At 41.3% G+C, this 22,379-nt stretch overlaps 1 protein-coding gene across 1 annotated transcript in view; it reads left to right on the top strand.

Annotated features, from left to right (window-relative positions):
- DEK (DEK proto-oncogene) overlaps positions 1-18,285 on the top strand; it is a 302,150-nt gene extending 283,865 nt beyond the window's left edge. Inside the window, exon 10 of the mRNA XM_053715840.1 lies at positions 16,550-18,285. Within this exon, the coding sequence (XP_053571815.1) occupies positions 16,550-16,561 (12 nt within the window). The 3' untranslated portion in view covers positions 16,562-18,285. The remainder of the gene's footprint in view (positions 1-16,549) is intronic.
- Positions 18,286-22,379: the final 4,094 nt, after the last annotated feature.

The raw sequence follows: 22,379 nt of genomic DNA, 5'->3' as shown, positions 1-22,379 counted from the left end.
TAGACTGGCGTGCCTTTATGTCCTGCTGAGGCATGTTTTGGCGGTGCTGGAGGATTCCACTCCTGATGAGTTGAGGGGTCCTTGGTCTTCTGCCCGAGTGTCAGGGTGCCAGGAATCAGACTGAGACGTGCAAAAATAATTACACCTTTATTAATAGCAAAAAATAATAAAAAGTCCACAAGTCAAATAACAAGCCAGGAGTCAAAACTAGAGCTGGTAGTCAGACAAGCCGAGTCAGGAGCCAAGGCGAGTAGTCAGACGAGCCGGAATCGGGAACAAGGAGAACAGCAGAGTCAGGAACAAGCCAGGGATCAGGAAACAGGAGGGACGTCAGACAGCCCAGGTAATACACAGGAGCTCTCACAAACAGGTCTGAGACAACGCAAGGGCAAAGCATACTGAAAAAAGGCCCTTTAAAAAGTGATGACATCACAATTCTGAGACTGCATCCTGTCTCACATGGATGATGTAAACCAGTCTGGCCATAAAAGGAAGTACAGGAAGTGAGTAGCATCTCCCAGAATGCACCAAAGTCAGCAAGAGAGGTGAGTAAAATGGCTGCCAGCAGCACATGGCAAACAAGTCAGGAAAAAACCCTGACACCAAGACGGTAAGCTGGGTTAGACGTGGGGGAAGAAGTAATCTCCTTGTTGTCTCCAATTTACTTTTTTTCTTTGGTTATCTTATTCCAGTTCTGAGCTTCAGGAGAATTGGATCTCTGACCGGCTGGTCCTGTCAGTGTCTCTGTTCTTCTTGGGCGTTAACCTGCGAGTGTTGCCCTCGTTTATTTTGATCTGGTTAGGATGTATTTTATTTAATTTTGATAGCTCATGTCTGTTATATTTTTTTTTCCTTTAGAAACAATTTCTTCTCTGGAATTTGATACTAGCGATTTTGTGGTCGCATTGGCGCTTCTGCGTAAGTTATATGTAAAGTTAGGACATTGTTATGTCTACCGTTTGTCTGTTTAATTTGTCTTTCCCTTCTAGGGCCTTGGACAGTTCTTGGATGTCCTATGTATCTGGCTGGTCCTGGTTGGGTGCTTTATGTCCTTTAGGGTCTATATCAGACACCTGGTGCCCGATATACCTGGCTGGTATGGTTTGGGGTCCCAAGTGGCTCACTCTTGTTGGAGTTTAGTTTTCTTGTTTTTTTTTTTCGTTATAAGTGGCCTTGCGTTCAGAGACGTCGGGCTGGTCCTTTATCTTCTGGGGGCATCAGAAGGGATTGTGCTCAGTCCTTATTGTCCTATCCATGTTCAGCTGGCGGGGTTCTGATGTTTTGATCCTGCTAAGGTATACTGTAGACTCCTGGGTCCTTTTGGTTCAGGTTCTATTTTTTTTTCTTTTCTCCCCATAGTGGGTCAGAGGTCCTGAGGATTCCATGGAAGTCCGTGGTTCCAGGTTCTGGTGGCGTTTTCCATCTCCTCCTTTAAAGCTTCCTCTGGGATTGTCTTTTTGGACTCTGTTTCTTAATGACTGTGCCTCTTCCTTCGAGTTGAGGCTGTTTGGGCCTTTTGTCATTTTTCCTTGGGACTGGCCGCCTGGTCATTGGTTCAGGAAGTTAGGGCCATTTGGGTTTTCTTTTTTAAGACACAAGTCCACGGATCATCTTAATTACTAATGGGATATTCACCTCCTGGTCAGCGGGAGGCGGCAAAGAGCACCACAGCAGAGCTGTTAAATAGCTCCTCCCTTACCTCCCAATCCAGTCATTCTCTTTGCCTACGTTAGTGATAGGAAGAGGTAAAGTGAGGTGTTAGCCTAGATTCTTCAATCAAGAGTTTATTATTTTTAAAGTAATGCAAGATTGTGGTGCTTTGTCCTAGGATGTAGCCGCAGTCCATATCAGTCTCTTCAGTAGAGCCTTGGTGGCTTTAGAGCAATGGGAACTTGGACATAATTCTCACTGCGCCTCCCATATTTCTTGCTGCCCTATTCTGAGGTATTTATTGACTCGGCATTTTAATATCCTCAGGTCGATGTGAGGGAGAGGACCTCAAGCCTGAGAGCTACCTTGCTGCCAGGCAGAAGCTAAGCTAAGTGCTACTTTAAATTTCTGGGGCACAAGGAGACTCAGAATATTTTTTAGCACACAGTGAACATAAGGGGCTCTGTAGGAAATTGCTTGTTGTTGGGACATTTTATTCTTTCCTGAGGAGAAAATATTTGGGCAGTGTAATGTAGCAGGCACTGGGGCTGGAGTTAAGCTGCTAAACTAACAGGTTACGGAATGGCTCTGGTGGTTTCACTTTCTATTCAAGGCATGGCAATAGAACGGCATAGTTTACGTCCACGATGGGCGCTCCTCCCTGTTTTGCGCGCCACTTGCATAGTGCTGTAGTTACTGAGAGGAATCGGTGCGACATCAAAGAAGGGATTTATCGGTCTGTCCTAGAGCTGCATGGTGACAGTATTCATGTGCTTCTAGTACAGAGACGGTATCCCCGTTTCGTTGTTACTTTCAATCTGCAGTTAAAATGGAGAGTGTCAGAGCTACGGATCATCTGAGGAAATCTGGTTGATCGTTAGTCAGGTAGGAGCACTTCAGCAGAGTGCTGAGGTGCAGAGGTTTATTTGTTTGTAGAATAAACAATTTATAGTAAAAAAGGGAAATCGTTTCTTAATCTGACAATCTGCAGTAAAAAAAGAAAACCTTTTGTATTTAAAGAGATAGTAACGGATTTTATAATTCTAATTTGCCAATACTTTTGAAGATTTTTCTTTACTATTTGACAAATTGTGAACGAGTATGGACCAAGGGGGTGTGCAATATGTCACCTGCGCTTTGTGTTTTGATGCCAACGTGGAACCACCAATCCCTTTCTGTCCTTCATGTATTGAAAGGACTGTGAGTTATAGGGACAAGATTTTTTCAGAGCCAGTCTCCCCTAAGGCAGATGTTGTCCAAGAGTCTTCTGATGAGGGTCAATATATGCCGCAACTTTCTCCCAAAGCGTCCCAAAATTTACAGGGTCTGGTGTTTTATTCCAATCTGTTCGTGGTTCCCAAAAAAGAGGGAACCTTCAGACCAATTTTAGACCTCAAGAGTCTAAACAAGTTTCTCAGGGTACCGTCCTTCAAGATGGAAACAATTCGTTCCATTCTTCCATTGATCCAGGAGGGTCAATTTATGACAATAGTGGATTTAAGAGACGCGTATCTACATGTTCCCATTCACAGGGATCATCACAAGTTCTTAAGGTTTGCCTTTCTGGACAAACACTTCCAGTTTGTGGCTCTTCCTTTCAGTCTGGCCACAGCCCCCAGAATCTTCACAAAGGTTCTGCAATCTCTATTTGCGGTGCTTCGATCAAGAGGCATTGCAGTTGCGCCTTATCTGGACGACATTCTAGTTCAGGTACCATCCTTTCAGATAGCAAGATCCCACACAGACTTAGTGTTGTCCTTCCTAAGATCCCACGGATGGAAGGTGAATTCAGAAAAGAGTTCCTTAGTTCCAAACACAACAGTAACTTTCTTAGGAACCATAATATATTCTCTGTCTATGAAGATTTTTCTGACAGAAGTCGGGAAATTAAAGGATTATCAATTCTTGTCTAGCCCTTCAGTCCACTCCTCGACCATCAGTGGCTCAGTGCATGGAGTTAGTCGGCCTGATGGTGGCGACAATGGACGTCATCCCGTTTGCTCGCTTCCATCTCGGAGCTCTGCAGTTGAACATGCTAAGACAATGGAACAGAGATTATATGGACTTGTCCCCTCGACTTCTTCTGGAGCAGGAGACAAGGGACTCTCTACAATGGTGGTTGTCTCTGGATCATCTCTCCCAGGGAACATGCTTTCGCAGACCATCTTGGGTGATTGTGACAACAGATGCCAGCCTTCTAGGGTAGGGAGTAGTCGGGTGCTCTCTAAAGGCTCAGGGAATATGGACTGTCTGTTTTACCCATAAACATTCTGGAACTGAGAACGATCTACAATGCTCTTCTGGCCTGGCCCCAGTTAGCCTCTGTACAATTTATCAGGTTCCAGTCGGACAACAGAACGTCAGTGGCCTACATCAATCATCAGGAAGGAACGAGGAGTTCTTGGCGATGACAGAGGTATCCAAAATAATATAGTGGGTGGGGGCCCATTCTTACTGTCTGTCGGCGATCCACATCCCAGGGGTGGACAACTGGGTGGCGGATTTTCTGAGCAGGCAGACCTTTCATCCGGGGGAGTGGGAACTCCATCCGGTTAGTGTTCTCCAGCCTGATTCTCAAGTGGGGTCAGCTGGAATTAGATCTCATGGCATCGCGGCAGAATGCCAAGCTCCCGAGATACGGGTCGAGATCCAGGGACCCCCAGGCGGAACTGATGCTCTGGCGGCCCCTTGGACCTTCAATCTAGCATACCTGTTTCCTCCGTTCTTCTTCCTCAAGTAATTGCTCGAATCAAACAGGAAAGGGCCTCAGTGATCCTCATAGCACCGGCCTGGCCTATGCAGATCTGGTGGAGATGACATCTCTACCACCTTGGAGACTTCCGTTGAGGAAAGATCTGATTCAGGGGCCTTTCCTTCACCCAAATCTAGTTTCTCTGAAGCTGACTGCTTGGAGATTGAACGCTTAATTTTATCCAAGCGGGGATTTTCTGACTCTGTTATAGAGACCATGATTCAGGCTCGTAGGCCTGTTACTAGAAGAATTTACCATAACATTTGGCGTAAATATCTCTATTGGTGTGAATCCAAGGGCTACTCATCAAGTAGTTAGGATTCCTAGAATTTTGTCCTTCAAGAAAAGTTCGAGTTCTCGGCCTTTTATATTTTGTTACACAAATGTCTGGCGGATGTTCCAGATGTACAATCGTTCTGTCAGGCCTTGGTCAGGATCAGGCCTGTGTTCAAACCAGTTACTCCTCCATAGTCTTAATTTAGTTCTCAAACTTCAAGGGGCTCCGTTTGAGCCTATGCATTCCTTAGATATTAAGTTATCTTGGAAAGTTTTATTTCTTGTTGCGATTTCTTCTGCTCGGAGAGTCAGAGCTCTCGGCATTACAGCATGAGTCTCCTTATCTTATTTTCCATTTAGATAAGGTAGTTTTACGTACTAAATTAGAATTTCTTCCTAAGGTTGTTTCTGATCCTACTCATCCTAAGGCGCATGCTGCTTAGGAGCCTTTTGACAATGGTCAAGATATGCCACAAATTTTCGCTACTGTGTCCCAAAAAATTTATAGCCCACATGCCCCTTCGGTTCTTCTCTCACTCCACCTGGAGTTACCTTACATTTAATACATTGTTTATTTTTCCTTCGCCGTAGGGAAAAGTGCAAGAGATCATTTTCACTCCTCATAGTGTGATGATTCAGTTGTAGCTATTCCGTATGTTTCCTCCCTGTGACTCAAGGGGGAGGATACTAAGGTAGTACCTTATAAGGACTTCTCAGATTTAGATGGGGTAATACCCTTATCTGATCCTAAATCTGTTTTCCTTTTGTTTTAGCTTGAATTCCTCCATTTGCTACTAGAGGAGGTTTTAGCTTTCCTGGGTGATTCAGTCACTACTGGCGTAGTCTAGCTGAGTGAACCCAGTAGGTTATACTAATATTGTGATGTGCCCTTCATGGTGGAAGTATTTTCTGTTCCAGATAGGGCTATAGAAATATGCTAAGGCATAGGAGATTCCTTACCAAACACAGAGAGGGTGAGAGAACCACTATACCTAGCAAGTAATGTTATCGTCCCGTCTCAAAAATACCACCAATGCACATGTGGTATAACAGGAGCAAACTCAAACAGTCTTATAATCATATGACAAGCACAGGCAAATGGCAGTGTGGTGTGATACAGTCTCACCTCCACTACGTATGACTCCAAGGCTTGGGAATCCAAACAGGGTATCTGTACACAAACGCCCACCAGGGGGCGTGTCCAGTGCTGTACCTTTATTGCTCCACGGATGCTTCCATAGGCTTACACACATACACCGCACTTGCCAAAAGTTAGCCGAAACTTTCAGCGGATCTATATTTCTGCGCCCACCAGGGGGCGTGTCCAAGGCTCCACCGGACAATCCTCTAACCAAAGAGCTCGGCTGCACAACGTCACACCAGGTATCTACCAATCCAGTAGCTGCAGCCTGGAGCCGTAATAATCCTCCAATCAGATAGCAGGGTTACGACAACGTCATACCAAGTATGCACCAATCCGGCAACTGCACATTTGTGGCTGTAATATTCCACAGGCACCGCTTGTCTTGGTATCCCAGGATAGTACTTGAGTGCTCCCGGAGAAATAAAGGAGGGGACGAGGCAAGGAAACTAACGCTCTCCAGGCAATAATAGATCCACCAAAAAGAGTAAAACGAGAGCTTTAGAAAAATAAAACATAACCTTTATTGGTCAGTTAAAAATTCAGACATACACAGTGTCATGAAAACAGAGATGGGGCACCTCTGGCTGGCAGGCTTACGCGTTTCGGCATAGCCGTAATCATAGCATACAGGAGCCAGCCACAGGTGTGCCTTATATACATAATAGGAACAAGCAGTAGGGAAACAGGAAGGCGCGAATAGGGTAATAACGCTAAGACCCTGGGAAACAAGTGGATAAGTAGAATACTGATACTCGCAAACCAGGCGGCACTAAGACGTGCCTAGCAACGCAGACCGGGACCTCAGTCACCCGGAAGACTCACAAAGGCAACGGCTGATCCTCGAGCCAGGCCGGGTTCCGTAAGGCCAATCAGGATCTCTGGATACTGACACACCTTCCTCCTTGTGTGCCGATAATTTGTACACTGGCGGAGGGACAGGTGAATAGCGGTAAAACTGTGTTTGAAACTCCAAATTGCCGAAAACAATATAGCACAGTCCACTGCTGTAAAGAGGAGGGAGCAAACTCCAGCAAATTAGATTAAAACAGTTTTATTAAAATGTTTTAAAAACAAAGCATCAAAGCAATGCGTTTCTCGGCTACCCAGAGCGGTTTCATCAGGCTGTTATACACATTCTTAAAAGCCTGCTGCTTAAAAACCTCTAACCAATCAGATCACTTACAATTTACACACCCCTCGCCCAGCAGCTTGCGTCTCAATCACAGCTGACCGGCTCACATAGAGAAAGTATGTGCGTTCCATTTGGAATCCATGATAACAAATTGGTAACATATATAATATTTAAAACTAAGAAACATCACCTGCAAATTTCTTTTAGTGACTAATTAAATTCATATTAAATTTTTGGTCGTATAACACATTAGATCAGTTACAGTTCTAAAAGTTATTTGAAATCACACCGTGAATTTTGTATACTAAATAGGTAATCAAAGATGAACATTCACTTAGAAACCTTACAAACACAGTTCATCTTAGATATTTACAATTCATATAACCCATAATAATCAAATATATACTGCCATATTTGGCCAGCTGAATATTAGTGGATAATGCTAGTTTGTATATAAATTTTTTATTCTAGCTGACTGACTCAAGCGATCATAAACAGTGTGTATACTCATTTGACAGAAAAAAGATAAGAACCTTCAATCAAGATTAACAACTAATACAAAATAACAATAAAACCTCAAATAATGCATACTAGATAGATATTTAAAAATCAGGCTCATTAATTAGTCTATAAACTAATAATATTATACAGTAATAAACTATCTCTCCATAAATTAATATCTTCATAACCACAATAATAACATAATAAAATTATTATTATTTGAATCATTTACAAATCCTGGTACTAAAAACCATAACAAATTTTGGAAAGCTGCAAGATCGATATTTGCATTGAGACCTAATGGATGTAAAGTCTGGAGTCTATAAATCCAGAAGGTCTCTTTCTGTCTAAGTCTATAAAATCGATTGTAAAAGTCAGATCTTGGGATGTGTTCAATTGGAGTTATTTGTAAACAATGTAAGTTACCACTATGTTTGATGTTACAATGTCGTGGTACACTATGTGATTTAAAATTGGTTTTAATATTTCTAAAGTGTTCTGACCACCTTACGCTCAAGCGTCTGCAGGTGCGCCCTACATATTGAAACCCGCAAATGCAGGACAATAGATAAATCACATAATTGGATGCACACGTCATCCGACTACTCATTTTGTAAATTTTGGATGTTGAGTTTGATTTAAAAGTATCTACATTATGTGTTATGAAATCACACATTTTACATTTTTTATGATTACAGCAAGCTGCTGGGCGAGGGGTGTGTAAATTGTAAGTGATCTGATTGGTTAGAGGAGGTTTTTAAGCCGCAAGCTGCTGGGCGAGGGGTGTGTAAATTGTAAGTGATCTGATTGGTTAGAGGAGGTTTTTAAGCAGCAGGCTTTTAAGAATGTGTATAACAGCCTGATGAAACGGCTCTGTGTAGCCGAGAAACGCGTTGCTTTGATGCTTTGTTTTTAAAACATTTTAATAAAACTGTTTTAATCTACTTTGCTGGAGTTTGCTCCCTCCTCTTTCCAGCAGTGGACTGTGCTATATTGTTTTCGGCAATTTGGAGTTTCAAACACAGTTTTACCGCTATTCACCTGTCCCTCCGCCAGTGTACAGATTATCGGCACACAAGGAGGAAGGTGTGTCAGTATCCAGAGATCCTGATTGGCCTTACGGAACCCGGCCTGGCTCGAGGATCAGCTGTTGCCTTTGTGAGTCTTCCGGGCGACTTTGAGGTCCCGGTCTGCGTTGCTAGGCACGTCTAAGTGCCGCCTGGTTTGTGAGTATCAGTATTCTCCTTATCCACTTGTTTCCCAGGGTCTTAGCGTTATTACCCTATTGGCGCCTTCCTGTTTCCCTACTGTAGATTCTTTTACCGTGGACACACGCTACAGAAGAGCGGCCTCCCCATTGGATTATCTGGACAGACCTCCACTTTCACCATCCTGGGCGCACCTCCGTCAAGAACTTTGCTTCTCTGACTTTATTTTATAATAGGAACAACATCATTGGCTAAAACATATTGAAACACAACACGCCCTGAGGTTATTTAACCCCATATATACCGGGAGTGAACAATGAGAGCAGAGCAAAAAGAGGTCATGTAAAAACATTGCATATATAGAAATACACAGTGATAGATGCATATATCACCAATCTATAAAGTATACCATTCAAAAGGTTATGCTCATGTACATTGATAGATGGCATATGATGTAAATATTGAATACCATTTTCTAACAGTTTTATTCCTTATATTTGAAAAGGACTTTTTATCATAGTGATATGTATATATCTACACACTAGAACAAAACAAAACACCATCACAGAATTATTAAGTTTTAAACACCCATTTCCTGAATTTATCATTGTGTGACCGCACATATGAATGAAGGCCAAGCATTCAAAGCTCAAGGAGTGTACTTTACTTAGTACGCGGTTGTATAAACCGCTTGTTTATCTACTTTGACCCACTCTTGTGGATACACACAATAGGTAAACCTAAGAACAGGAGAATGTGTCTCGTATATTATTATGTACAGCATATGTAAATACATTTACAGAGTGCACCAACACATCAGTGTATAGAGCAAGAGCTGTACACTTAATCTCCACCTCTATTTATGGATTATGGATGTAAAAGATAATGGCATCAAGAAGTATCTGTAGGACCGTTGGAAATTATCTAGTGTGTATGTATATATACATATATGGTCATATGTATATATGGGTGAAGAGGGTGTGTATATGTCTGGGGGATATGCTTTTAGTCTGTCCCAATGGGGAAACATGGGGAATAAAGTTCATTCCCAGTAATTTATAAGATCAAACTCAGAGTTCAGTCCTTTTGGAACTCTGGTTTCCATCTTAAAAATCCACAGCATCTCCCGTTTGGATAGTGCTACTTTGCGATCACCCCCCCTCTTGGGTCTAGGTACCATATCAATAGGCTGCCACGAAAAACAAGTCAAGTCTTTATTATGAATCTGGGCAAAGTGATGTACTATAGGAGTAGCAGCCTTGCCCACTCTGATGGTGGACAGGTGCTCTCTAATCCTACTTCTAATGTCTCTCGTTGTGAGCCCTATATATTGTTTTCCACACATCGTGCAAGTAATGCAATAGATAACAAAGGAAGATGTACAGTTGAGGCAGAAGTTAATTTCATAGGATTTACCAGTCACAGTGGAGCGAACGTGTTCTGACACAATCAAATATTCACATGCCCCACATCTGGAGCTACCACATTTATAGGAACCCTTACTGCTCAACCATGCGCTCCCTTGTGTAATTGATTTAGGTAAGACAGTTGGAGACAAAATGTTTCCTAGGGTTCTGTTACATCTGTATGAGCATCTAAGCCCTTCCTTCACACATTGTATTAGTCTATTGTCTGCTATTAGCATATTAAAATGTTTGACAATATTGCAGACTTCCTCATATTGGGCACTATAGTCTGTAACAAATGTTACCCCTTTCATAGTACCCTTTTTCTCTGGTTGCTTATCCTTGAGTAAATCACATCTGTTTAAGTTATTGACCTCCCTTTGGGCCGTATTTACAACCTCTTTAGGGTAGCCCCTCTGTATGAGGCGCTTTTTCACCTCCATTTGAATCTCACCTTCCCTAGTATTGGAGCAATTTCGTTTTGCCCTCATAAGTTGCCCTTTTGCTATGCCATACGGGGCACATGTTTAGGGTGGCAACTCTTGGCATGCAGCAAAGAGTTGCCTGAGATAGGTTTTCTATATAGGCTCGTTTTAACCAAGCCTTCAGGACTGCCACGCAAAACTACATCAAGAAAGTTGATATGTGTCAGCTGGACTTAACTGGTAAATTTAAGGCCAATGTCATTAACATTGAGCCCTTCAATGAACATTTTGGCGATAAAAAAACAATACAGTCACGTAATGGGTTTCTATCTCCAAAGATGTGGGACAGCTCCCACCAACCCATGAAGAGGTTGGCATATGAGGGGGCAAATTTGGCCCCCATTGCCGTCCCACATCTCTGGAGATAGAAAACACCCTCAAACTCAAAGTTATGAGTCAATAAGAACTCAGTCACTTGTAAAATTTATTGCTGAAAGTCTATTGTGAAGGAGGACCAGTTTTTGAGAAAGAATGATACAGCTTCCATTCCCTTGAAATGTGGGATGGAGGAATAAAGTGCTGTAACATCAATGGTGGCCCATAGATATTTCCCTTCCTGCCAGGAGATTCCTTCCCTTGAGAAGACTATCAGGGTGGATGAGAATTTTCACGCTAGGCAAGGGAGATACTATTCGCATGGAGGTTAGTAGTTTCTGAAGGACCCTATGGATAGAAGAGGGTTTTCATTATCAACCTGCGGTTGGTATGACCACTGTCTCTAGTTCGGTGGCGTACTGGTTTTGATGCGTTGTCTTTTTCTATTGGACAGACACTCCTCTCGCAGGGCTAGGATAGGGCCTTTAAGTAAGTAGACTCCTTTAATTCAGAGATTGATTACTTTGGGAGCTATGATTCAGGCTGTGCCATATTGGCCCACAGAGTACTAAAGTAAAATCTTGATCTGTGGATGTTTCATCTACAGGATAAGATAAATAGTGAAAAGGATGTCAGAAATAATTTCGTTCCTTTCGAGATTTCTAGGGAAATCCTTCGACTCCTTCCAAGCAGTCTTATTCTTTGGCAGAATGTCAAGGACCCTATCAGGCTTAGAATAGGAAAAGACAGTCCAAGATGCCTGCTGTTGAATCAAAGACAGCATGAGGGTCGTGCTCCTGATCCGTAAAGGGGCAGATTTTCCTTTCTCAATCAGATTTGGGTTTGTGATCATGATCCCTGGGGGGGGGGGGTGTACATTGTGTCCCAGGGATACCAATTAGAGTTCAAGACTTTCCTCCCAGGGGCAGGTTCCTGCTTTCAAGATTTATTGGCAGTTCAGACAAAGGGAGAGAGGCGCTCTTACACTGTGTACGGATCCTCTCCAACCTGGGAGTGACAGTTCCTGCTCCAAGGGAGGAATGAGGTCGGGGATGCTATCTGTCCACGGTTCCAAAGGAGGGAATCTTCAGACCTATTTTAGAATCCACACAGGGTTCTCAGAGGACCGTATTTCAAGATGGAATCTCTTTTCACTCTTTCTTTGGTCCAAGAGGGTCAATTTAGACCACGGGGGATTTGAAGGAAGCATACTAAATGCATGTTCCCATCAACAAGGACTATCTCAGTTTTCGGATTTTTCTAAGAGGGTTCTGAGATTTCTCAGGGTGGTGCTCCGATTGTGGATCATTACAGTGTCAACATTCTAATTCTGGCGCCTTCCTTTCAATGAGCAGAATTACGCGAATTTTCCTACGGTTTCTGGATGGAAGGTTACTTTGGAAAAGTGTTACTTAGTTCCAACTACAAGGGTAATTTGCTTGGAGAACTATATTAGTCTCCTCATCAGTGAAGTTGACAGTTGTCAGGAATACAGGAATTTTTTTATTCTTGCCTAGCATATCAGTCACATCAGTAGCTTTGTGCTGGGAGGTAATTGGGGATGGTAGCAGCAGTGAACTTTCAGTTGGCTGTTCTACCTCAATTCTCTGTTAAGAATACTTAGGTTGTCTCTGGATCTTTGCTCCCAGAGAACCTGCTTTTGAAGTTCTCTTGAATGTGAAAGTGAATGTGACTACAGTCAGTCAGCCTTTGGGCTGGGGAACTGTTTGGGGCTCTCTAAGAGCAGGAAACATGGACTTGATTGGAGTTTGTTCTTCCAATAGTCACTTTAAGGATCGAGAGTAATCTTTCAATCCTCTCCTAACCTCGCCTCAGTTACCTTCGGCCAGGTTTAAGTTACACTTTACTTCATCTGTGGGGAGCTTGAAGTTCTCTTGGCCAAGATAGCTCAGTGGGCTGAGACCCACAATTACTGTCTGTCGACGACCCACTTCCCAGAAAAGGCGGTCTTCATAAGTGGGCAGACTTTTTTCCCAGGGGAGGGGGAGCTCCGACGGGAGTACCTTTCCAGCCTGAATCTCAGGGGGTCAGTTGCATTTGAATTTCATGATTTTTCGACAATGTCTAGTTCCTGAGGTTCGGATTGAGGTCAATGATCCCTCAGGTTGTTCTTATAGACGCTTTGACGTTGCCTTGGAATTTCAATATTGTATATTTAATTCCTCCATTTGATTTTTCTCCTAGAGCCTTGGCTCGAGCTAAGCAGGAGAGGGCGCCTGTGATCTTCATTTCACCGGTGTGGTCAGCAGTATTGGTATACTGTCCTGGGGGACATGTCTCATCTTCCACCTGGGAGTGTCCATGGAGGAAGGACCTTCTACGTCACGGTTCCTTCTTTTACCCGGAAATATTTTACCTGAAGCTATCTAGTGGAAGCTTTATTTTATACAAGCTTGGATTAGGAATTGGTCATTGAGTCCATGAATCAGGCTCGTAAGCCTGTGTCTATGAAAAATTTACTCGTGTTAAGGCATGAATTTTTATTCTAGGGCGAATCCTAAGGCTACTCTTAAAAGGAGTAAGGATTGGATTCCTAGAATTTTCTGAAGGACATAGCGGTCTTGTTTATTTGGTTTCAGGTTCGTCTGGAGGTCATTCCAGACGTACATTCGTTTGGTCAGGCCTTATTTAGGATCAAACCTGTGTTAAGACCAGTTACTTCTTCATGGAGTTTGAATTTAGTTCTTGAAATTCTCAAGGGGTTCCTTTCGAACCTATGCATTCCTTAGATATTAAAATGTTATCTAGGAAAGTTTTATTTCTTGTTGCTTTTTCCTCTGCTCGCAGAGTGTCAAAGCTCTCGGCATTGCAGTAAAAGTCCTATTACCTTATTTTTATTCTGATAAGGTAGTTTTAAGTACTAAATTGGATTTCTTCTTAAGGTTGTGGCTTAGTGGCTAGCTCACTGACCTTGCAAGCAGAAGGTCCAGGGTTCAAATCTACATTTGAATCAATCAGGAGAATATTCTTCCTTCCTGTATCCTAATCATGTTTCTCTGAAGGAACGGTTTCTGCACAATTTGGTTGTGGTCCGTGCTTTAAGGTTTTACCTACAGGCAACTAAGGTTTTTTCGCCTGTCTTTTTTGTTTTTGCATATGAGACTGCTGGTCCTGAGAAGATTGCGGTTCATTCCATGAGGGCTGTTGCTTCCTCATGGGCATTCAAGAATGAAGCTTCTGTGGAGTAGATTTGCAAGGATGCAATTTGGTCTTTACGAAGGTTCTAGGGACTCTTTTAGTGCTCAGGTTTTGTACTGCAAACCAGAGGAAGGTTTTAAAAGCAGTGGACAGGTCTCAAATTGTGGTGGCGCCATACCTGAACAATTCTTTGTTCAAGCGAAATCTTTTCATTAGCAAGGTACATTACAGATCTTGATTTAGGCTGGTAAGCCAGTATCTCGCAAGATATACAATAAGGTTTGGCGCACATTCCTTTACTAGTACAAATCTCTGGGTTTTTGTTGACGTAAAGTGAGTTCCCCGTATTCTGACGTTTCTCCAGGAGAGTCTGGAGAAGGGTTTGTTGTCAGTCTGTTCCCTGAAGGGTCAGATTTCTGTGATTTCTGTCCTTTCTGTTACATATACAGTTGGCCGACTATCCAGTTGTTCAATCTTTTTCAGGCCCTGGTCAGAATCAGGTCTTTGTTTAAATCTGTTGCTCCTCCTTGGAGCCTTCCTCGGGTTCTCAGCAGGCTCCTTTTGACGATATTAAATTGTTGCCTTGGAAGTTTTTGTTTTTACTAGCTATTTCTTCTGCTCCTGGAGTCTCAGAGCTTTCGTCTCTACAGTGTGATTCCCCCTTATCTTATTTTCCATGCGGATAAGGCGTTTCTTCCTACCAAATTGGGATTTCTACCTAAGGTGGTTTCAGATCGCAATATCAATCAGGAAATTCTTGTTCTGTCTACTCCTCAGAACGCCTGTTACACAACCTGGATGTAGTTTCTGCTCTAAAATTCTTATCTCCAAGCTACTAAAGTTTTTTTCTGTCACTCTCTGCCCTTTTTGTAATGTGTTCTGGCTAATGTAATGGCCAGAAGATCATGTCTACTGCTCTTTCCTTTTGGTTCAGGAGTGTCCTTCAGTTGGCTTATGAGACAGCCTTGCAACAACCTCCTGTGAGGATTACGGCTCATTCAACTAGGGCTGTTTCTTCTACCTGGGCCTTTAAAAAGGAGGCTTCTGTGGAGCAAATTTGCAAGCGGCCACTTGTTCCTCGTTTACATGTTTTTGTTTTTTTCTCAAAGCAAATGTTTTTTGCCTCAGCTGAAGCTTCCTTTGGGAGATTGGTTCTTCAAGCGGTTGCACCCTCAGTTTAGGTCTGCCTGTCTTGTTTCTCCCTCCCTTTCCATTCTGTGTCCTCTAGCTTGGGTATTGGTTCCCACTAGTAATTAGAATGGATTCATGGACTCTCCATGCCATTGGAAAGAAAACAAAATTTATGTTTACATGATAAATTATTTTCTTTCTTGGCATGGAGAGTCCACGACCCGCCCTTATCTATATTAAGATGGCTTATTATATTTATAATTTTTTCTAAACTTCAGACACCTCTATTCCCTTTGTGTCCTCTTTTCTTTCCGTATTCCCTCGGCTGAATGACTGGAGGATTATGGGAAGTGGGAGGGATACTTAGAGCTTTGATGGGGTGTTCTTTGCCCCCAGCTGGTGGCCAGAATTCCCACTAGTAATTAGAGTGGATTTGTGTTCTCTCCATGCCAGGAAAGAAAATAATTTATCAGGTAAGCATACATTTTGTTTTATGCTTACCTGACAAATTTTCTTTCTTGGCAGCGAGTCCACAAACCCGCCCTGAAATACTGTAGTGTGACTACACTATGGCACCTCTTTACCCCTTTTATTTCTCTACTTTTCCTTATCCTCTGCTTGAACTGCTCAGGGTAGTTAAAGTTGGAGGGATGTTTGGGGTGCCTTTGCCTGTTCCTGGTGGCCAGGTGACTTATTTCTCATATGTTCATGATTTAATTACATGGTGTGGAAAGTGGACGGAGATCGAGGTCACATGGGCTAAAATTTAATGTGCAATATCTCTGAAATGAAACAGGCACTAACATTGATTTTTGTGGCACAAATGTAGCACTAACGAAGGGTATATTTGTATTCACAATAGTTCATGTTTACATCTATTCTATTTGTGTCTCTCTTTCGACTTTGGTTCAAATGTATTCTAATTATTATTTAATATTTCCTTAAAGGGGCATGGTCATATTTTTAAAACGTCATGACTTAAACAGAAGTAAATTTAAATGCTTTTTAACATTGCATGCTCTGTCACATTTGCTTTGTTCTTTTGGTATACTTTGTTAGAGTAAACATAGGTAGGCTGATAGGAGCTTGGCAGCATGCACATGTCTAGCATTCTCTAGCAGCTGCTCCTGATCTCACCTAGGATTAATGTTTAATAAAGGATTCCAAGTAAATGAAGAAAAATTAATATAAGCAAATTTGCTTTAAATAAAGCTCTAACCAATCTATGTGTTTAATTTTGAGTTTACTCTACCTTTAATAAATTTTATTGTGCATATGTATGTTAGATTTGTCAAAAGTGCCTAAGACTAACCATAGAGTGTTTGTCATCTATGGAACATAACCTTGCTATATGGTTTTTAATGTTTTTTTTTTTGTTTTTTTTTTACAGTTAATTTCGTGATCACTTTTATGCACCGTAAAATACATGGACTGTTGGCATGTTTCTATGGATTGCAAGCTCAGAACCTAAAACCAGCAAATATGTATATGGTTTTTACCACTTCGGGTACATTATGTAATTTTTAAGCAAGTTTGCTATTGTTTGCTTTTTTATTATTATTATGTTTAAATGCTTATGTAAATTGCGTAATTAAAAAAAACTGCTTCTTTTTACACTGATTTAAAATGGTGTTTTTATTAGTTATGTGTGTGTTTTTATTCAGTTTAAAGGGACAGTCAACTCTAAAATTGTTGTTGTTTAAAAAGATAGATAACCTTTACTATCCATTCCCCAACTTTGCTCAACCAATATTGTTATATTAATATACTTTATAACATTCAAACATTTAAATTTCTGCCTGTTTCTAAGCCACTATAGACAGCCTCTAAATCGCATGCTTTATTTGCTTTTCACAACAGGACACTGCTCGTTCATGTGGGCCATATAGATAAGTGTGCTGACGCCCGTGGGTTCTGCACAACACAGCTAAAATGCAAGTCAATTGATGATAAATAGTTATATGATCAGGGTGCTGTCAAAAGAGGCTTAGACACAAGGTAATCAGAGGTGAAAGGTATATTAATATAACCATGTTGGCTGCGCAAAACTGGGGAATGGGTAATAAAGGGATTATCTCTTTTTAAACAATAAAAAATTGAGTTGACTGTCCCTTTAATTCTTGATCAGATATTTTTTTGGTGTTGGAGGGTCCAAGTCAATACAGATTATTTATAGTTTTCTGATAATACACCACTGACTGTATCATTCAACAGTTAAATCTGATTACTGAAAATATCAGTGGAATGTACACAAATGGAAAAACTACACAACCAAAAAAACTAATAGGATCATTTTTACCCCCAGCATCAGATTCAGAAAAAATATAACCTATCCTTATTGCTTCTAGAGAGCCAGTACATGGCAATTGTTGGTCCTATCTGCTAGCAAAACCAGGATTAATCATGTTCTGTAGAAGTTGTGACTATAGTGAGATGTATGGGCATATAAATAAACTACTCTTATGTGTTTGGTTGTTTTTTTCTTATATTTTCTTGATATGTGTTTTGTTCAGTATACTGCAGTTTGCTTTGTGTTAACACCCACTTCTCTTATTGGTGGCTCTTACTAAGATTCTGGACATAATGGGCTCTTATAATTTTTAAATTATTACACTTGAAACATGTTTATATATAAATCAGAAAGAAAGCATTTCAAAGTTTCTTGCTGTTGAAAATAGTCTTAACCTTGTTAAGGCTGCAATTGCCAGCAGATATTTTTTTTTTCTAATGACATGCTTGTAAAAAACCTTATTAGAAATATATACCTAAAATAAGAGAATAGAAACTGTGGGTTTTGAAATACAAACACTGCAGCTCAGTGCTCAAAGCTAAATATTAGAATCTTCACACAGCTACATAGATTTCACATTTACCTTTTTACACTGCATGATTATTCAATGTGATATTGTACTTTAATAAATGTTGTCATGTCAAGTGTTGCAGTAAAGTATTCAAAATGTCAACGTATTTAACAAACTTCTACAAAAGAATCTCATTTTGGAATATTAAACTTTTTTTAAAACTCTTCTGTGTGCATAATGTTTGTCCTTATACGGTGCATGTAGATGTTGGTATTTTTGTAACTTTGTTTAGATTTATTTTTTAAGTATAAAATTTTTAAATGTATTTGACTTTGTGTGTTTTTTTTTTTTTAATGCTGCTAACATTCTATGGCTCGGCTGATATGGGTTTTCTTTAAAAGGACTGTTGTGAACTTATTAATGTACTTTTTTTTTTTTTTTTTTTCAAGTAATAGCACTTTTAATTTGACTTTTTTTATAATAAATTTTGAGGAATCATAAACAAGTTATTGTAAAATTAAGTACAAGTTGTAGTATAGGCCATATTTGTATATAGAACAGTTACAAATGATCAACAGTTAATAGAAACATTTCCTCATACATATACATCTTTAGATAGGACTAACCATAAGAATATAACATGGACTGAACCCATTGCCGCCTTAGTATCTAGGAACTTTTGGTAGATAAGAACAAGTTCTCACACTTGTCTCTATTTTATACCTTTTTATCATGAAACCAGACCTCTCTTGGATCTAACCTTTGTCGTATATGAACATTAATGGGGTTATATTGAAGTAGGGAAAATAGGGAAGCTATGTGGCTGAGATGCTAAACAGGAAATACAGTAGATTTCTCCAACATTGGTGTGTCCTGTCCACGGCGTCATCCTTACTTGTGGGATATCTCTTCCCCAACAGGAAATGGCAAAGAGTCCCAGCAAAGCTGGCCATATAGTCCCTCCTAGGCTCCGCCCACCCCAGTCATTCCCTTTGCCGTTGCACAGGCAACATCTCCACGGAGATGGTTAAGAGTTTTTTTGTGTTTAAATGTAGTTTTTATTCTAGACCAAACCCATAACAACTCTAAAAAATAAAGGGGTTTGCCAAACATCTTGTGGGGATACTTAACATATAAAGGGGGGTGATGTTTACAGTGAGAGATGACTTATGTTGCCGCAGTTATAAAAAGGTATCACCTAGGTTTAATTCGATGGGCATAAGGAAAAAAAAATTGTTTTCACAACAGATCCATTACCGCTATGGGATAGCTCGTTAACAGCATATCTATATAATCTATACAAAAAACAAATTAATATGACTCATGTGATCGTGAGCGTTTAAGCTAGACAAAGGGACACTGAACCCAAAATGTTCCTTTCATGATTTGGATAGAGCATGCCATTTTAAACAGCTTTCTAATTTACTCCTATTATCAATTTTTGTTTATTCTATTGCTATCTTTATATGAAAAAGAAGGCATCTAAGCTTTATTTCTTGGTTCAGAACTCTGGACAGCAGTTTTTGATTGGTGGATGAATTTATCCACCAATCGGCAAGGACAAACTAGGTTGTTCACCAAAAATGGCCTGGCATCTAAACTTACATTCTTGCATTTCAAATAAAGATACCAAGAGAATAAAGAACATTTGATAATAGGAGTAAATTAGAAAGTTGCTTAAAATCTCATGCTCTATCTGAATCACAAAAGAAAAAATTTGGGTTCAGTGTCCCTTTAACCCCTTAACAACCAAGGACGTACGCCACACGTCCTCAAAAAAAATACAGTTAATGACCGAGGACGTGTGGCGTACGTCCTTGGTCTGGAAAGCAGCTGGAAGCGATCCTGCTCACTTCCAGCTGCTTTCCGGTTATTGCAGTGATGCCTCAACATCGAGGCATCCTGCAATAACCCCCCTTGGTCATCCGATGCAGAGAGAGCCAGTCTGTGGCCCTCTCTGTACCGGACATCGATGGCCAGTTTCGTTGGTGGGTGGGAGCCAGTCTGGGAGGCGGGTGGGCGGCCATCGATGGGCCGTATGATGTGGAGGGGGGCGGGATCGTGGGCGGGAACGCCGGGTGCGCGCGCGTGGGGGTAGGAAGCGGGTGGGAACCGCTACACTACAGAAAAATGATGGAAGAAAAGTGGCAGTGATTGCCAAATATATTTACATATATGTCGATCTAAGAGATCTGGGAGGGGTGGTGGGTTGGTCTTTTGGGGGGGGGGGGGGGCAAGCTACACTACAGGAAATTATTTAAAAAAAATAATAAAAACATATTTCTCCAACATAGGTGTGTCCGGTCCACGGCGTCATCCTTACTTGTGGGATATTCTCTTCCCCAACAGGAAATGGCAAAGAGCCCAGCAAAGCTGGTCACATGATCCCTCCTAGGCTCCGCCTACCCCAGTCATTCTCTTTGCCGTTGTACAGGCAACATCTCCACGGAGATGGCTTAGAGTTTTTTTAGTGTTTAACTGTAGTTTTTATTATTCAATCAAGAGTTTGTTATTTTGAAATAGTGCTGGTATGTACTATTTACTCAGAAACAGAAAAGAGATGAAGATTTCTGTTTGTATGAGGAAAATGATTTTAGCAACCGTAACTAAAATCCATGGCTGTTCCACACAGGACTGTTGAGAGCAATTAACTTCAGTTGGGGGAACAGTGTGCAGTCTCTTGCTGCTTGAGGTATGACACATTCTAACAAGACGATGTAATGCTGGAAGCTGTCATTTTCCCTATGGGATCCGGTAAGCCATGTTTATTACGATCGTAAATAAGGGCTTCACAAGGGCTTATTAAGACTGTAGACTTTTTCTGGGCTAAATCGATTCATTATTAACACATATTTAGCCTTGAGGAATCATTTTATCTGGGTATTTTGATATAATAATATCGGCAGGCACTGTATTAGACACCTTATTCCTTAGGGGCTTTCCCAAAGCTTAAGCAGAGCCTCATTTTCGCGCCGGTGTGGCGCACTTGTTTTTGAGAGGCATGGCATGCAGTCGCATGTGAGAGGAGCTCTGATACTTAGAAAAGACTTTCTGAAGGCGTCATTTGGTATCGTATTCCCCTTTGGGCTTGGTTGGGTCTCAGCAAAGCAGATACCAGGGACTGTAAAGGGGTTAAAGCTTAAAACTGCTCCGGTTCCGTTATTTTAAGGGTTAAAGCTTCCAAATTTGGTGTGCAATACTTTTAAGGCTTTAAGACACTGTGGTGAATGTTTTTTCGCAATTGCAGTAATAAAGTGTGTTCAGTTTAAAATTTAAAGTGACAGTAACGGTTTTATTTTAAAACGTTTTTGTACTTTGTTATCAAGTTTATGCCTGTTTAACATGTCTGAACTACCAGATAGACTGTGTTCTGAATGTGGGGAAGCCAGAATTCCTATTCATATAAATAAATGTGATTTATGTGATAATGACAATGATGCCCAAGATGATTCCTCAAGTGAGGGGAGTAAGCATGGTACTGCATCATTCCCTCCTTCGTCTACACGAGTCTTGCCCACTCAGGAGGCCCCTAGTACATCTAGCGCGCCAATACTCCTTACTATGCAACAATTAACGGCTGTAATGGATAATTCTGTCAAAAACATTTTAGCCAAAATGAACCCTTGTCAGCGTAAGCGTGGCTGCTCTGTTTTAGATACTGAAGAGCATGACGACGCTGATATTAATATCTCTGAAGGGCCCCTAACCCAGTCTGATGGGGCCAGGGAGGTTTTGTCTGAGGGAGAAATTACTGATTCAGGGAACATTTCTCAACAGGCTGAACCTGATGTGATTGCATTTAAATTTAAGTTGGAACATCTCCGCATTCTGCTTAAGGAGGTATTATCCACTCTGGATGATTGTGAAAAGTTGGTCATCCCAGAGAAACTATGTAAAATGGACAAGTTCCTAGAGGTGCCGGGGCTCCCAGAAGCTTTTCCTATACCCAAGCGGGTGGCGGACATTGTTAATAAAGAATGGGAAAGGCCCGGTATTCCTTTCGTCCCTCCCCCCATATTTAAAAAATTGTTTCCTATGGTCGACCCCAGAAAGGACTTATGGCAGACAGTCCCCAAGGTCGAGGGAGCGGTTTCCACTTTAAACAAACGCACCACTATACCCATAGAGGATAGTTGTGCTTTCAAAGATCCTATGGATAAAAAATTAGAAGGTTTGCTTAAAAAAATGTTTGTTCAGCAGGGTTACCTTCTACAACCAATTTCATGCATTGTCCCTGTCGCTACAGCCGCATGTTTCTGGTTCGATGAGCTGATAAGGGCGCTCGATAGTGATTCTCCTCCTTATGAGGAGATTATGGACAGAATCAATGCTCTCAAATTGGCTAATTCTTTCACCCTAGACGCCACTTTGCAATTGGCTAGGTTAGCGGCTAAGAATTCTGGGTTTGCTATTGTGGCG

This window comes from Bombina bombina, chromosome 5 (assembly GCF_027579735.1).
Source record: "Bombina bombina isolate aBomBom1 chromosome 5, aBomBom1.pri, whole genome shotgun sequence".
NCBI lineage: Eukaryota > Metazoa > Chordata > Amphibia > Anura > Bombinatoridae > Bombina > Bombina bombina.
Note: the sequence above shows the minus strand (reverse complement) of the source record. Positions and strands in the feature narration are given on the sequence as shown.